The sequence below is a fragment of the Gavia stellata genome, chromosome 18 (assembly GCF_030936135.1).
Source record: "Gavia stellata isolate bGavSte3 chromosome 18, bGavSte3.hap2, whole genome shotgun sequence".
NCBI classification, from domain to species: Eukaryota; Metazoa; Chordata; class Aves; order Gaviiformes; family Gaviidae; genus Gavia; species Gavia stellata.
This window is the reverse complement of record NC_082611.1, coordinates 3,232,458-3,249,725: the sequence shown is the minus strand read 5'-3', so window position 1 is coordinate 3,249,725 and position 17,268 is coordinate 3,232,458. Positions and strand designations below refer to the sequence as shown.

At 45.9% G+C, this 17,268-nt stretch overlaps 1 protein-coding gene across 1 annotated transcript in view; it reads right to left on the bottom strand.

Moving 5' to 3' along the window:
• CACNA1H (calcium voltage-gated channel subunit alpha1 H) overlaps nt 1-17,268 on the bottom strand; it is a 258,550-nt gene that overhangs the window by 14,584 nt on the left and 226,698 nt on the right. The window contains exons 25-28 of the mRNA XM_059826531.1: nt 12,342-12,493; nt 10,252-10,361; nt 8,985-9,118; nt 8,338-8,408 (exon numbers count right to left, since the gene is read on the bottom strand). Of these exons, the coding sequence (XP_059682514.1) occupies nt 8,338-8,408; nt 8,985-9,118; nt 10,252-10,361; nt 12,342-12,493 (467 nt within the window). The remainder of the gene's footprint in view (nt 1-8,337; nt 8,409-8,984; nt 9,119-10,251; nt 10,362-12,341; nt 12,494-17,268) is intronic.

The window sequence follows — 17,268 nt, the reverse complement described above, 5'->3', positions numbered from 1 at the left end:
GCCTTGCCACTTGACAGGTATTTCTCAACAACAACTACCTGAATTTTAGCTTTCAATGTCTCAAAGGAAAAGCCTTATTCCATATGCCATCACTTAAATGCAGGCACCTTGCAGTTCTAACACCGTGTGGTGTGCTGGTATTAGGTATTAGCATGGGCGGCAAGGTGGCTGAAGGGGATGGTAATAGAAGTGCAATGATGCTAAAGGGAACACAGAGGTTCTTAATAACGATGGCATGACAGTTATCCGCACTGGAGTCAATCACCACATAGGGTCTAAACCTTTAAAACACCTCAAAGAGCAGACTTTTTGTGATTCAGGCGGAGAACGTGAAGGGCAGAGTAACCTGACCAGCTAACCACCTGCATTTTACCTGCAACTCACTCTGGCCGCATATACCTGTCCTGCCACTTTTAAATGCCTTGTGCCTATCAGCTTGTAATGGAGATAGAGCGATCAAGTTCTCCAATTAGACGTGGTTTCACAAACATCATTTTACCTTCAAATAAAAATGAACTAGGTGGTGATTCAGGCAGTGAGACCGAGGGATTCATGATCTCCAAGGTATTTTCTAGTGAACTCCACAGTTCGAGAGCTTTCTTCTCTGAGGCAGCACAGCCACAGTGTTGCTGGGTATTTTGACCATGCTGCTTAATTTCATTAGAAAGGTTATCAGTATAATACTTGTTATCATAAAATTAACACAGCTATCACTTATGAAGTAGGTGTTTTTTTGTATTAAAGAAATGGGAACAGTCAAATCACCCAGTGGAGCCTGTAATTGCTATGAAGCCTAAACTGGCTACTACACATAGAGCTTTGCAATTCCACTAACATTATTACTATACTCCAGGGAATAATAGAGATAATACAGTGATGTGGATGGTTGGTCTGGATTATTTCATCCGCATGTACTGTCTTCTGGAATAATGTTTCCTAACTCATGTCTGCTGGACCACTGGTGGTTTGTAAGACATTAGAAGGCAGTCTGCAAAATGACTGCAAATTAGAAAACACAAGAAAACAGGCACATGTGCAAATACACACACACACACACACACACACACTGATGGGGAGGCAAATGAGCAAATAATTGAAGAGAAGGAAAGTAAAACTGACGATAAACAAGTTTTCTAGATCGAGTGTATATTAAAGCCTGATGTTGTAGCACTGCAGAAGAGGGTCTTGGATTTTTTTCAAAGCAGCCTATAAGCTGAATATTTTACTGCTATTTTAATGCCTAATAAATCAGCCCGACAACTTTTGGCATTGATGAAATTCCAAAGAATTTAGACTAACACCAAAGTTATTACGAGGTTATCAGTCAAAACTATTATCTACTTCTCAACACGCAAAGCATGTTATGAGCTAACATTTGCCCATAAACAATTTGCCTGCTATCTGGTGTGTATTTGTAAAAGATTCTGTATTTAAGATCATGACTAATTACATTACTGAACCAACGTGTCTCATAACTAGTCCTTCAAAGACCAGTTAACACGCATAGGTTTGTTCTATAGGCTCAAGGCATCACAGCCATAGGCATACTCTGAAAATGCTGAGAAGCGTGTTTGCTAACGTGGTGTTTGCTGGTGTCTAAGGTTGCATCTGCCCTTGGCTGAGAGCAGACACACGGGCAGTTCCAAAGCTCAGCTGATGCACCGGATCTCCTTGGAAGTGACTGAACGCCTGATTCTGATTTAGAAACGTGGCTATGTTTGATGTGGGAGACAGCAGCAAGTGAAAGATCCTGGGATGGGTGATAGGACAACCTTCACCATTAAACTCCATCCCGCCCTGTATCTAAATGTCCAGAGCTGCTCCCCATGTGCACAAGGACAGCCCGCTGCCCTGACCACCCCCGGCAGATGTAGCATTCACATGGCTATGTGCAGGCAGTTGGTGGCTCCGGCGGTTGGAGAGGGCAGCCCACAAACACCTGATGCTCCAGAGAATGTGGCTGAGCAAAATGGCTCACCTCTTGCTTAGGTGCTTCAGCAAAACCGCTTGGTCTGTTTGTGTAGCTTCTGGCTGTACTGAATCAGTACAAGTCAGTGCCAGATTTCATAGTTTGTCAGTGCTAGCCCATGGCTCTCTGGTACATGTCCCTCAGGAAAGGAAAGGAAGGTCCCCTTCAGCCCATGGCCTTCACCAAGGCCTGAGCACAGAGAAGGACCCAAGGCATGTTCTCGGAGCTGGGCTGAGGTGGAGGCAGCGAGGTCAGCCAGCGGCTGCTGAGTAGCAGGGAAGGCAGACTGTATGTGCGTCTGTGACCTTGAGTGAGTCATTCCTCTCCTGTAACTCAGTGTACCCATCTGTAATACCCTTGTGGATAGGTAATTAATGTCTCTAACGCACTTTGAGATCTACTGAGACCAGACAAGAAAAAGATCGTGCATGAATCATGTTGCTGGGGTGAACGGGAGGGGACAGGAGCACATCCAGGCACTTTTCTCCAGCAGCCAAAGGCTGGGCTGCCTGTGCTGGACTCTCCATCAGGGACAGAGGTCCAGCTCTGGTCAGCAATCTCAACTTTGGCAGTTGGTCATCCAAGCAGGCTCTGAGAAGTGGTTCTGCTCTAGCAGCACTGAACAGGTCAGCCCATGCTCCGTTTATCTATCAAACTCCCCCTGACTTGGGCTGGAGCCTTTGGCTGGGCAGAGAAAACTACAGATAACTCCTCTCTCTGGCAGCCAGGGGCTATCCATCATTTGCTGTGGCTCCAGTGTTGAGGGGAGGCTGCGGTCTGTAGGGATTGAAGCAGAGATGAAGAACATCTTGGAGATGTTCTTGGTACCCTAAAGTACCTCAGAGAAGCCACAAGAGAAGATGGAGACACCGGTGAACATCTGTGATTCCTCCTGGACCGCCACTTTCTGGCATCCTATATACTGCTGGCAAAAGTGTCTGTGTGCCTGGTACAGAGGGATACTGAGGGGAGAGAGGCAGAGTCCTCCATCTCACCCAGAGGAGCAGGGAGGCCCTCTGTGAGGAGCTACCGCCCTTCACCATGTTGCATCTCCGTTGGATCTGTGATCTACCATTGCAAAAGCCCTGGAATAACCCTGCTCGGCTGCAAGGAAAGCGACTCCCCTCTCCACACACCCAGCAAAACCCTTCTCCCACTGCTCCTGCATGGCTTGGGGAGGCTGTCTCTGCTTTAGCTCTTGTGGACATCACTGCCATTAGTTTTTTGCCTCCCCCTAAGTGAGACTGCAATAGCTAAGCACCATTGCATGTCCCATCAGAGTTCAACCTCTGAGCTATGCCACTAAGTAAAAAGCCCATAGCTGCAGACAGATAGAGCAACTATGCCGGGCTGTGTTAGCTTGATATGCAAATGTGTTGCACTGGTCACGTACAACAGGACACCAGTCACCTGGGCACTATCACTCCTCTTGCACTGTCAGCTGTGTGATCCTACCCAAATCCCTCTAGATCCTGCTGGCCTCTACTCTCCCTGCTCTGGGAGAGGCATTGATGAAATATATGTCTTCTGCTGCCCCACTCCTGCAATGGCCGGCTAAAGCACACTACCGTTCCTCTTGTGCCTCTTCCTGCTCTGACATCAATTATTTCTGCATCACTGGCCCACACCTTGGCATTTCAGCTGTCCGTGCAGGCAACGCACACAGCTCCCTGGAATGCCTGTCAAGAGCAATTTCTCATAAAACTAAGCCCCTGCCAATCCTTTGCAAGGACATGAGTCCTCCTCATCTTCCTTCCAGCACTCTCCAGCCAAAGCAATAAGCCTGGCAGCAGGAAAACACAGGCTAATTTATGCACTAGACTCAAGAGAAAATGGACACATTTGTCTGCTTGGAAAACGGAGGCCATCTGTGTGAATTCCAGGACTAGTGGAAAGGGCCAGACAGACAACCTTGGAGGCTAAAGTCATCTCTTTGGTGCAGCCACAAGGCCACTAGCTGAACTGAATGAGCTCCCCTTTCTGGGATCCACTCAGCCCCACAGAGACCGGTGCTAACAGCCAGCAGAACGGTGGTTTCCTTACCTAATGATTTCTGCTTCGCTACTCAAATCTCTCAGGCACCTCTGCACTTCCTTCCAGTGTGCAGCAGAGCACACACATACCTATCTTCCAGAATCTGTCTCATCTGCAATGCTCGCTGGTAAGACATTTCTATTCTTGCTCTCTGAACTTCACAATCACTGTGGGTTTTCAGTGTCTGCAAAAGCAGGTTATTGTTTATGATGTCCCGTAACTGCTGTTACACAATGCCAGAAAACCTCTTCAAAAGCTGAAGTTGAGATAAGCGCAGGAATTACAGCACCACTAACAGTTAAACTCCTGGACAGGAGCAATCTACAGACTCTGTCCTTCAGGGTGCTGATAGAACGAGGAGTTCTTTACTTTTTTCTTGGCACAGAGTCCATCTGGGGGGAGTTCCAAGCTTTGAAGACAAAGAGGAGGTATACTGTACAGTCCTGCATTTAATTAACACGCCGTCCACAGACCAAGTGAGAAAGGAGAAGGAAAAAGAACCCAGATCTTTTGATAGGAAAGTCCCACATTTTACTATTCTTGGCCCTGCAGAGCCAGGATGGCAAATGGACTGGATTCCACTTTGTCCTCTCCATCAGGAAGAGCACTGGCAGCTTAGCATTGACTGCACATTTTCTTACTGGCAATCAATACTAGAAGTGCTGTGCAGACTGAGCTGGGCTGCTCAGTATGGTGGATTCACTTACACAATGAGCATTTTAACCCAGCCAAATGCCAAGTTACAAATCTGTGAGTGAGGTGCAAGCCCTGCTGCAGAAAGGGTGAATTGTACTTTGGAAAGCCGGGGATGTGAAAAGGACTAAAGGATTACCATCAAACAGGAGTCTTATAGAGCAGACATTGCTTACAAAACCGATGCAGCCACCAGATGTATAAGCAAGGGAATATTCAGCTGAAGCATAAGAGTGGTATAAATTCATTATATAGCCTTAATGGGACCAGAGCTCATAAAGAAGAGGAAAACACTTGAAAAAGGTCTTGAAAACCTGCTTCATACTGAGAGATTAAAGGAATTCAATGTTCTTCTGTTTGCCAGACTGCAGGAGATTATTTTATCTCTTACTGCTCCAAAAAGGAGAAGTTCTAAAAGAAAAACAGCAAAATTACATCCAATGAAAAAACAAACCTGGCTAATTCAGAGTGAAAACACCAGATTCTTTTAGCAGAAAAAGTAAACATCTATTGGAAGAATGTATTTCATTGATAGGGGATGGCTGATTGCCTAACACTTTGCATCCTTAAAACAAGACCAGGTGGCTTTTAAAAGGTGTGCAGAAGTTCAGGGCAGAGCTGTGTGGCTCCTGTTATGCCAGGAGCTGGCCTCTGTGGTCACAGGGGAGTTTTCGGTCTGTGAACGGCAGCACTGAACTGGCTTAATTAGGACTGCCAACGTCTAAGTGATGAAGTCAGTGCTGGTCACGCTAGCCCAGCTCTTTTTAGCTGCTCAGTTTAAAGCAGTGGATCTATTTCAAGTTTACACCAGTGCAGCTGATTTTAGCACTTCATACTTTAAAGTCCCTGATAGATTTTGTTCATTCTCCAAAAGGGTATGCCATGAGGGTACACCTTCAGAGCTGAGGCTGGCAGTGCCTTTCTAGGTGACTGTGGCCCCACTACTAGTTCAACCTCCTGGTCAACCAGCTGTGAAACTGGGACACTTGGATTCCTGTTTGAAAAGGAGATACCGCCCCAAGACTGCACAGTAGCGGGTAAATGAGCCAGCGCTGCACAAGCACAGACGGCCTATGGCAGAAGCGTGATGATCGATTCACGCTATCCCAAACATTTGCTGGGACTAAGAGGGCATGGAGGTGGTGGGCAAAGAAGGTGCCATTCGAGATCTTTCCCTGACCATTCTTTCTGTCTCTCTTGCCTCTCCTCATTTGTTCTCCTCTACTCCATCTCATTTTTTTCAGAGAGATGGTGGAGGAGAAGATCTCCGAACTGGCAGACACGTGGTTACCAAACAAGGAGGATGCAGTAGGGTAGGAAGTCTTCCTGCATTGAAAACTGCAGCTCAAGGTCAGTCTGAAGTTCCAGAAGAGGAGACTAAGCCTGTACCGTGACAGCTTCAATCTTGGAACAAAATGCTAACATTCCCCCAAGGCTGGGGATAGTTGGTTCTCTAAGTGTTACTCAAGCTATATCTGTTGCTGAATAAAAACAAATAGGAAGCTGATGAAAATCACCCAAAAGAGAAAGAAAAAAAGTGTACTGCAATGACAATACCTTGTCATGGTAAGCCCATAAATGGATATTCTACATACACCAGACAAAGAATTTCGCCCCAAACCTTAATGAATAAACATAAAATTCCTCTTTCTTGTCACTTAGCAGACACATTCAATGAGGATTTTCCAGCTGTGGTTTTAGGCTGCTAAATTAATCGGGGTAGGAACTCTTCCCCTGCCTTTGAAATGAAGGCTGTAGCTTTATGAAGAGTGATTGTCGTTGGAGAGGTCTTCCCAAACTTCCCTTCTCATTTTCTGAATTTCACTGGAGGACAAAATGGCATTTTTATCTGCACAAGATCTGCTTGGAATATCCCTGCTTTAAAAGAGACTTTGGTTTGAATGTAAACTGCAAAAACACCCCAAGGGAACAAAGAGCCTGGCCTGCAGCCACCCTATTGTTTGGGGGGGGAGAGAAAACAAGGAGAGAGAGAGTGAAAATATGCTCTGTAATCACAATGCTTTCAAAAGAAAAAAAATAGACACAAATCAAATGCTTTCTTGAAATGCCAAAACAGGGGTCAGGTTGGTAAATTCTATGCTTTAGTCTCAGCCAAAATCCTTCGCTGAAAAGGAAATCTGAATACCGAAGGGCAAACGTCTCAGATTAGAAACATCTTTATGGCAGTGATGAGAAGTAAATGGGTCTTTCCAAGAAAAAGAAATTCCCCTCGTTTTCCAGTTCATTTTGAATAGATCATGGGCTTCTTTGTACTTAGCAACTAACTCATAGGGGTATATTTGGGTAATTACATGTACTAGTTCTAGTGATTCTCATACGGCTACTCATATTCTGGAAGAGATGTCTCCACGGTGTCTGCTTTTGGCCAAGCCACAGTGCTATCATCCTGCCTTTGAGGTGTGAACCCTCTGCAGACAGCTGAAGCTGATCAAGATGTGACGGCCCACCATGGTGTGCTGCCATCGCCCTGTGCCTGTGGGGCTGGGAGAGGGGAGGCCTGACTCCCCCAGTCCATCCCAGGGCACACGACACTGCCTTTTAGACAGAATGGAGTGAGCCCACTCATAAAGCTCTTCCCAGCGACTCAGCTGCGGGATGTTTTGGGAGGGTTGAAAACTAAGGACTTGTCTGACCATGCTTGGGCATCCTAAAAGTGCTGCTTCTGAATTGCCAGCTCAGAGAAGGCGGCTGCAGAGTTCCTCTGCCTCGCTCTTGATGGCCTGACGCCTCATATTGGTACTCACTGCTGGGTAAAGCATGGCAGTAAATGTTTCCTGTACAGGATCCTGGTGATACACAAAATTGGAATGTGTAAGCAGCTGAGCTGACTCTAAAGACTGAAAGATTAGGACTCAGACCATCAAACCCACAAACTAGCAGAACACAGTTTAAATAGCATAAGATTTTAAAAACAAAGGAACCCTAAACTTCTTGGAATTCTTTTGACGTGCTTTAGATCTTTCTGAGGCAGAAGTGCAAGTCAGCAGAAAGTTTCTTTCCTTCTTTTTTCAAATAAAGGGATGCATAAAAAAGTGGTCACAGGAACTGACCACTTGAAGGATCTTATCAAACATCATTAAGATTGACAGCATCATTGTTCCTCTTGCAGCTCATGAGAATATGGTGATTTGAGACCCTGCTTCAAGTTTTTAACACTTAGAAACGTCTCCCCTACTTGGCTTTTAAAGTCTGCAGCTCCTCTGTCAATGGGTGTCAATAAACATGGTTGCTCCTGTCTCACAGAGAAAATTGCTGAGCTGGAAGCTGCTGACTTCCAGTGCTTTCACCAACAGCTTTCTCTGTCTATCCTCATGTTTCCTGATCTTTCCCGTAAAATCTGTGTTTTAAACGAGCTCTGCCTACAGCAATTGGCTCTCTGTTAACCGTTTTTCCATAATCCTGGTTCTCCCATCTAACACACTGTGTGAGCAGGATGTGCCGTGCAAAACTCTGCTCCCAAGGCACTGGTGGCAGCAGAGAAAGCTGATATCCTCCCCAGGTGGCTTCTAGTGCCCACCAAACACGGTGGGCCAAAAGGCACCAAGGGGAACAAACTAGGCAAACTTGGTTTGTTCCACCACGGGGAACAAACTAGGCACGGATGAAGTCTGGGGGCTTACCTGGGGAAGCGCTTGTACCACTGTGTCCAGGAGAGCTCGCATCCCGGTGGCCATTTTAAGCAGTTTCAGCACTACAATGAGAATCAAATCCTGGTCAGCAGGGCTGGGAAATATTTCAAGCAAAACCCATAAAGGAAATCTAGCTTTGGATCTTGGAGGGAGGGTTTACATCTCTCTTCCATCTATTCATACAGATGGCAAGCTCACTGCATCCTGGCAGGGCCCACAGAACATCTGGACATCCCGACTGCTTCCCACAACAATTAATGTTAAGGATATAAGTAAAACAGACCAAAAGCCAGAAGAACTCCAGCGTACCCTAGCAGGAAAATGGGAGAGTGATGGGGAGACACTTCATCAGTGAAGAGCACCATCTCAAGCTCTGATCCTCCCTTCTTCACCGCTTCCCACTCTTGTCTGGTATCAGTATAAAAGGTCTATGATCCCAGGTTTTAATTAGAGACGAATCTAAGATGCCACCGGGAACGCCCATGAAACCCCACCTAGCTTGTCTCTGAATTGACATTTTGCAGCCTCATCGCCTAACTGTTCTCACGTCGAACTGAAACAGCAGGACTAGAAGAACCAATGGCCAAACCATTTCTTGATCTGGAGGGATGGCTGGAGACCTATGGAGCAAGCCGTACCTCTTGCTATTCTCAGCACCCGCATGATGCGTATTATTGTGGGATTGATGGGCAGTGCAGCATTCATCTCAATCTCCTCCAGCGTGATTCCCACAATTGATAAGAGAACTATGGCCAGATCCAGCTGATTCCACCTAACAAAGAGAGGAAGGACAAAAAAAAAAAAATCATACACGGACAGACACCCAAGAGTAGAGAATTATCTGTTAATAACAATTGCAAGCAAATCCCAAACGCCCCTCCTCTCTCATGTCTGGGCCCATGTGGTACAAAATCAACTGATTGCAGCTGGCACAGGCAGCCTCTGAGCCACAAGCTGCTGTAGGCTGTGACTGGGAAGTGTCCCTGCCTGCTTCCCGGTCTCTATCGTCCCCCTGCTATCCACTTGGAGCCACTCTCAGGGATAAGATACTAGGCTAGAGGGACCTTGGGTGTGATGCAATGCAGCTGCTCCCATGTTATGTCACATGTTTCTTGAATTACTCCACTTGGGGATATCTTCATTGATTTATAGTCTAGCACTTGTAGAGGGCCTTCCATACCAGCACTAGAAAGACAGTAAGATGTGAAGAAACTGAACGACTTTCCTACGTAATCTCCCTCAGAAGTAATATTGCTCATAGCAGCTTCCAACCACTCAGTCAGGATAAATGAGGAAAACAAGATAATTTTGTGGAAAAGTGTTCAGTCTTACCCTGCTCCCCAGCAAATCGCCAGACCGCAACATGCTCTCACACACATTTTCTTCTGGCTAAATGTGAGGCAGAATAAGCTCCGCAGGTCTCTGCAGCTGGGATCTGAAGGCAGCGGGGCTGAACACAACTACCTCTGTCTTTGCCAAAGGCTGTCAAAGCCAGCAGTCTACCAAAGGACTGGTTTGGACTGCAAAGGAGACTTGTTCTGAGGGACTCTGTGACCTCAGGTTGCCAAAACTACTCTTTTGAGGACTGGATTGATGGCAACAGTTTGTTTCTGACCTCTAAGCTGAGCCGGTCAGACCTGGTGGAGAGGCAGATACTGAGGGAAAGAATGTATCTAGAATTGTGTAAGATTTCCTGAACTTCTTCTGCAAAGCAATGCCAGCAGTTCTTACAATTTTTAGTTCCTACACTATAAAGTTTGCACCCATGGAGAGACAGCCCTTTGCTCTTCCTTGCGCACAGCATGTAGTACTATCATAGTGATGCTACATTTACCCAGCATCTGGCTTTGAAACTGGGTCAATACAGCTCTATCCCAAATGCAAAGGAGTTTAAAATACTCTCACCTGTCCTTAAAGAACCTTCGAAAACCAAATGCCACCAACTTCAGAACTGCCTCGAACACAAAAACTATGGTGAACACATAGTTGCAGTACTTTAGGGCTTCATCCAGGGACTGAAAAGAGAGACACCAGTTAGACCAGCCCAGCTATCCTTTCCTAGAGCCCCTGCAGAGGGACTGGCAGGCACACGGGTGGCATAGCACAGAGATGTAAGAAGTAAAGTCATGATAGCTTGCAGAGCTCAGTTACAAAACTGCCCTAAATCACACAGCAAAACTCAAATAAAGGATTAGACACTGATGCAAATAAAAACCTCATAAGCACTAATACTAGTTGTGCTAAAAATGACAAGCTATCAATCCTCCAACTTCAATGCATAAATTGTTCAGAGTCTGGGACAGAGAGAAATTTTTACCCCTTACCCATCAAATAAAGTTTACTTCTTCTGAACTGCCTAGCCTTGGGTAGAATAAAAGACTTGATGGATCGTTTCTTTATTCCATCATGGCAAGCCTTAGGACAATGGCTTTGCTTAAAACACTCAGAAAAATAAATAATGTTGGAGATGGATTAAATCTTGCCTTCTTGAAAAATGTTACATCTCTAGAGCCGGGCAAAGTATGTCCATATTTGGTGCAATGTTCACGCTCTCTATAGAGCTGCTCTCGGAAGTCAGGAATCCGCAGTGTTTATACTTTAAGATGATGAGTGTTTATAATGGATTACATTGGAATTGCAGGCCAACAATAGCAAAAGGATCTTGCTGGGACCTTAAAATAGATAGCTGCAGAGTAAAACAGCTCTTTGGTTGGTTAGGGATTTGGGGAGAGGAGGGAGGGAAGGGAAATTTAGTTAAATGCAGTATAGGTCTCTTACAATAAGAAAAAGACAACAATGAACATCAAACCAGACACGACTGGAAATAAAATGCAATAGAGGAGTCTGCAAACCAATGTCTGCTTTGTCGACAGAGGAAGCCTCAGGTCATAGGAAAGCTCTCCTCGTCACATTTGTGTGATGACTGTGTGGGATGACTGTGCACTGATTTTTTGGGAGCAAGAGCTGAAAGTTTTTCAGATGTTGGCATTCCTCAACACACTACTATTCCTATTTTTTTCAAGTGCCAAAAATAAAATGGCAACTTAAAAGAATGTGGGACAATTTACTACTTCATCTGAAGCACGCTGCCTGAGCCTGAATTCTTTTATCGTTTGTGATGGTTTGCATTCAGATTTATGCCACTATGTTTTACATGAATATAAACCAAGTATAAATAAGACCTAATCTGGATAAATAACATTTACATGCAAAACAAAGGCTGTTATGCAAAGGAATTATGGGGGCAGAACAGCACACAGTGAGCTGGGGTAAACCACACATGCGTTAACCCTGTGGCTTGGTGCCCCTCTGGCTTAGCTTCCAGGAGGCATTTGCAGGTTACCTGGCAAGACCATGCAATACTAGAAAAGTAAACACTGAGCCTAGAGCTCCGTGAATGATAAACCGATGGAAGATTAATATATGCAGCAAAAGGACAGGCTATAGGATTCACGCCAAATGTTTTCTTGGGAAAGAAGGATTTTATGATACATAAAGAAAAGAAGGGTTGTACTTAAGAGCTGGTTTATTCTAAATTCATTGAGGAAAAGAAACGTTGCTGTGCATGCATTAACTTCATGTTTATATCTGTTAATGGAATATTCTAAAACTCGGGACTGTTTTACAGCCTGAGGGTCAGTCATGGCTGCGATCAGGAGAGGAAATATTTGGACTGGTCTTTTCCTAGTAAAAGTTTAGCTCGCTCTCCATTAGCCTTATTCTCTGCTTTTTTAGGCAAGAGCAGGGAAATTAAGCTTTTGGCTCGGGCAAGTGACTCCCGAATGGTAGAGCTGGCCTAGAGTCAGACGGATTGCAATGCTGAGCCTGGAGCCTGCTGAGGCTTTCAAACACCCGGGAACGTTCCCAGGGAAGCAGGGCTGCCTGCAGAGCTCACCGGTCAATGGTATCCCAAGGGAACAGTGTGTGGTCCTCAGGTCCTCTGCTACCCCTCACTGCTGTGTTTCATGGCCAACACACTGATGGATGGCTCTTACCTTTGGCTGGTTGTAGTGCTCCATTGACATAGTGATGACATTGACTCCAATGATGAACGTGATGAAGAGGTCAAGATAGTGGCTGGTGCAGAGGGTGTGAATGTACTTCCGCGCTGGGGAATAGTCAGCGTAGTAAGGCCTGCGCTGGGCTTCTGCAGAAAGAGAAAGAAAGGCAACGCAATGAACGCAGGCCCTGCTGCATGGTTGGCAGCCATCACAATGTGGCCTGCGGGTCCTGTCTTACACATGCCCAGATTCAGCACGTGGGAGAACTGATTCAAGCAAGCCATGTGAAATGGCCGAACGCTTCTACCTAGAACCTTCAAGAACCATAGCGGGGTTATCAGGCTGAGCCAAACCTCTTGTGCCTGCAGGAGGGATCTCCACACCTTTGACAACGAGATCCATTTTTCTCCCAAGTGCTCTCGGTTGTTATTGCTCTCTCTCAGGCTAGAGGACAACCTTTTCACTTAATGGGACCCTTGTCACAAACCAGGAAGGGTGAGAAGCAGGACGGAAGTGAGACCCAAAGCCAAGAGAAAAGCTTCAAACCCAGCAAAGATTCAACTCCAATTTAGAGGAAGGGCCGAGGGCAGGTCTCATCGGTCTGGACTCTGATATGCATCTCTCCTAATCCCGCTGGTATCAGACGTTGCTGGAGCATGTCCAGAGAAGGGCAACGAAGCTGGTGAGGGGTCTGGAGCACAAGTCTGATGAGGAGCGGCTGAGGGAGCTGGGGGTGTTCAGTCGGGAGAAGAGGGGGCTGAGGGGAGACCTCATCGCTCTCTACAACTGCCTGAAAGGGGGTTGTGGGGAGGTGGGTGTTGGTCTCTTCTCCCCAGTGACAAGTGACAGGACAAGAGGAAATGGCCTCAAGTTGCGCCAGGGGAGGTTTAGGCTGGATATTAGGAAAAATTTCTTTCCTGAGAGAGTGGTGAGACACTGGAACAGGCTGCCCAGGGAGGTGGTGGAGTCACCATCCCTGGAGGTGTTCAAGGAACGGGTGGACGTGGCACTGCGGGACATGGTTTAGTGGGCATGGAGGGGTTGGGTTGGTGGTTGGGCTTGATGATCTTGCAGGTCTTTTCCAACCATAGTGATTCTGTGATGTTCCACATAAGCAGAAGAACATAACCTGAGCTCAGCTTCTGTGAGAGAAGGCTTTTGGTGTATTTTAAAGGTCTAAAGAAAACATAGCGATGCCTGTGGCAAAGAAGGACACATGCGTGAGGGTTAGCAGCACACAGGCGAGCATCAACAGCAATGGAGTGGGGTGCTCAGCATTTGTCTCAACAAAGACTGTCAGCACAAGCTCCTCTGGAAATGTAAGAACAAGGGCATGGTTGCATCTAAAAAAACCATTCAGGCTACACCACATGAATTTCATACCTCTGCCTCTGGTCATGACTCTTCCTTTCTTCACTTTGAAATGGGGAAATTTCTGCACATGACCAAGTTCCCGGGGCTGTTCCAAGGAGAGTGTTTGGACACTGCCCTGAGACCGAGTTTTATTTACTGCGCGTGTCTCTCTTAAATTAGACTGTGACCCCAAGATGGCTGTGGGCACTCGGATGGAGTCGGATTCTTTTCAAACTTGAGAAATGTAAATATCCAAAGAGTGTACTTAAGGCCAAAGTCAGCATTACTGTCGATTTTGCAAGTGAAAGAGACATGTTAGGTCATACTAATGCAGAGCAGGATTGTTCTTAACAGAGAGGGAATTTTTTTTCCAAATGTTTCAGCAAATTCAGCTTTAAATGCATGAGGAGCTGGGAAAAAGGAGTTGCTTCACCTTAAAAATAAGGAGGGAAGCAGGTTCCAAAGTACTCTGTGACCCCCTGAAATACATTTTCCACTCCTCTCAGCTTGCTAATACCTTTCAGATGGAGTGACTCTTGAAGTGGGTTGGTTTTTTTTTTTTGGTAGCACAAGTGATGCCAGATTAAAGTCCAAAACCCTAAAATAAATTGGATAAAGGGAAACTGAATCTGCTGCTCTCTTTCAACTACTATTTTTTCTAGTAGTTAAAAGTGGAGTGGAGGCATTTGAAAAACATTTCCTTCTGATTGGGGTCATCTAGATTTCTTTTTTCTGCTAATGGGTGTGGAAAAACAAGATGAAAGCAAACACAATTGTTTTTGAATACATTTTTCTGTTGCTTTCATGTGCCTTAGTCCTAGCAGTCATCTTGGGCTGGTAGGGCTGTCTTTGCTACTGAGCTTGGCTAATCTTCCGGTGTGTCTAAAAAATAATAATAAAAACATTGCAGTATAATATTTATTCAAGCCTGTACAACGGGCTTTCATGTGTATTCAGGATTATGAAATACTTTTTTTTTTTTTTTGGAAATGACTTCTTGGGAATGCAAAAAATCAGCTTGTTGGGAGGTCCGAGAACACCCCAACTAGTTAAACTTTATATTAAGGGACTATTTATTAATGACTAATGGTTGATTAATGGATCTCAGAAGAACATTAGCAGTGATGGGCAGTGTGTGAATGCATTGGCTAGCAGCATATACAGAAAACAGGCTGTAGGTGACTGCAACTACTCTCTAACCTGCCCAAATGCAGCCATTGATTAACTATTCATCAAAAGATCAGGTGTTTATTATGTTTTATAAACTACTTATATAATTCTAAAGCATAATCACAAGAAGACATTGTTCACTGTAGAGCCGCTGAATAGAAAACCTTCTAGGCTGCCTGTCAGCAACACAGCTCTCTCTTTACACGGGCTGGATATACAAATAGTAAGGAGGAACCACCCAGCCATAAAGATGGGTTTGTTTTATCGTGTGAAAGTCTCTCAGAGCTCTGTCTGTACACTCTGCCAGTGCTCAGGGCTGGCTACGCCTGGTCAACTGGTTGCTCAGAGAAATTGGGACAGGTTTACCTTGACCTGGGATGAGGGAGCTCTAGGAAATGCCTTACTCATTTAGGATGTACTACAGCCCTGAAGCCAGGTTAACAGATGAAAAAAAGTTCTCCGGGGGGAACACATACAAGGACAGTCTGGGATAAAGTTGACAATGCTTCGAAACACATGCAACAACACTGTCATGCTCAGTGCAGTAACCCATGCAATGTCCATTAGAGGAGATACCGCTCATGCGAGGCTAACGGTAGTGAGCAGGGGCGTGCAGGAAGGACAGGCCAGCTTCTGCTCTCGGCGATGCTGGCGTCAGGCTGGGGCGACCCCGTGAAGGCAGAGGGGTTGCAGCAGGGTGAAAGCAGTGAGAGATCAGCCACACAGCTTCACTGCAGCTCTGACCCCCTCCGAGCAGGAGGGAGGCTGTGGTTCCGAGCTCCAAGGCCTCCAGCTCTGCTGGGTCACTCTTCATTCCCAATCCCTTTAGGAACAGGAGTTTTACTTCAGTCAACAGCACAGCAAGTGGCTCTGGCCTCCTTTCAGTTCAGACACACATTTTTACCTCTTAGTGAGAATATACTATGTTATTCACCCCCAGTTTGGGTGTAAACGTTCACTGCACACACCTACTGCTACAGCCTGCTCAACCAGAGTCTGCAGGAGAACCTGTATGAGGAGAACAGTGGACCATGGCGATGTGTGCACGGCAAACGGGGGAGATCCAGTGCATCATTAATTACAGTAGGCAAAATGGAACCTGTGCCCAGTTTCTCCAGGGAAATGGTTTCTGGGATGAGACTCCAATCAGCCAACTAGCAGACTTACATCAAACACAGACAAGTATCCCTTCAGCTGCAGCTGACGATTTGAATTGGTGGAAATGCAGGAGGGAAAGGAGAAACCATCAAACACACGCAAAAGGAAAACCACAGTCCCTTCTCACCCCCATTTCTAGATGTTGGCTAATGCTTGAATCTCACCTCTCTGAAGAGTATTTAAACTTCTTTGCTTGCGATTCTGCTGACATGAAAATTAATGAAGTACTGTCTCCTAGCTTAAAAGCATTTAGGTTGGCATTACAATTGCTAGCTACAGCTCCTCCATTATTCTCCTCTGCATGAAATGTTAGAAAGCCCTAATGGCTTTATATGCGTGCTTGGCACAGAGTAGCTCTATACCTGCAGCCGCCTGGAAAAATAAGCAAGATGGTTTGATAATTCCCTAGTTGGAAGTACTAAACACTCAGATACGCAGCGCCCAAAATTTTAGTTACAGCTCAAACGTTTCTGTGGGATACAGAGATGGTTGTGGCATTGAGAGGATGAACTAACTTAAATACCACTGTGTGCTGCCCACGATTGCTCCCCCCTAGAGAGGAAGCCTCACAGGCAGTGCTCTGAAAGGCACCTCTGCCGGGTCTTAAAATAAAACTGGCCTCTTCCTTCTACAATGCCCAGACGCTCAGCTCTGCGTTGGGAAAAGCCTCAGAGAAACACAGCTGTGGCCACGCTCCTCTCATATGGAGTGAAAAACAGGAAAAAGCATTTGCCTTTTCTCAGTTCTCAGGTTTTGGGGTCTTCCCAGGGACCAGTGACTTGGTGACGTTACTGAAAGGCACTCTCTGCTCCCCAGCTAGGGCCTCCCCTGGGCCGTGTCAGGCATTTCCAGCTTTTCCAGCATTATCTGCCCTGCTTTCGGCACGCAGTGTCACCCAGACCCCGCCTGCAGCCTTTGAAGCCCAGGGCACTGCCTGCGTTTGACCTGACATCGCGCTCTGCTCAGCGGGCCAGCGGCTGCCGGCTTCACCACAGATACAGGCGGGTTGGATTTGACCCCGTATCCCGAACGCAGAGGAGATCAAGCTGATCCATGTGGTTTTAATCAAAAACTTTAATCTGGGGAGGCTGGTTTCAGTCTGTGTCTTCTGAGAACTTCATTAAAAAGTTAGGAGCTGCAGGATTATTAAATTACACTACCCTTATTTACATAGTAGATGCAGTGGGGATGGAGGTAGTGACTGTGTCAGAAAAATACTCTAGTTTATCTTAAATTTTTA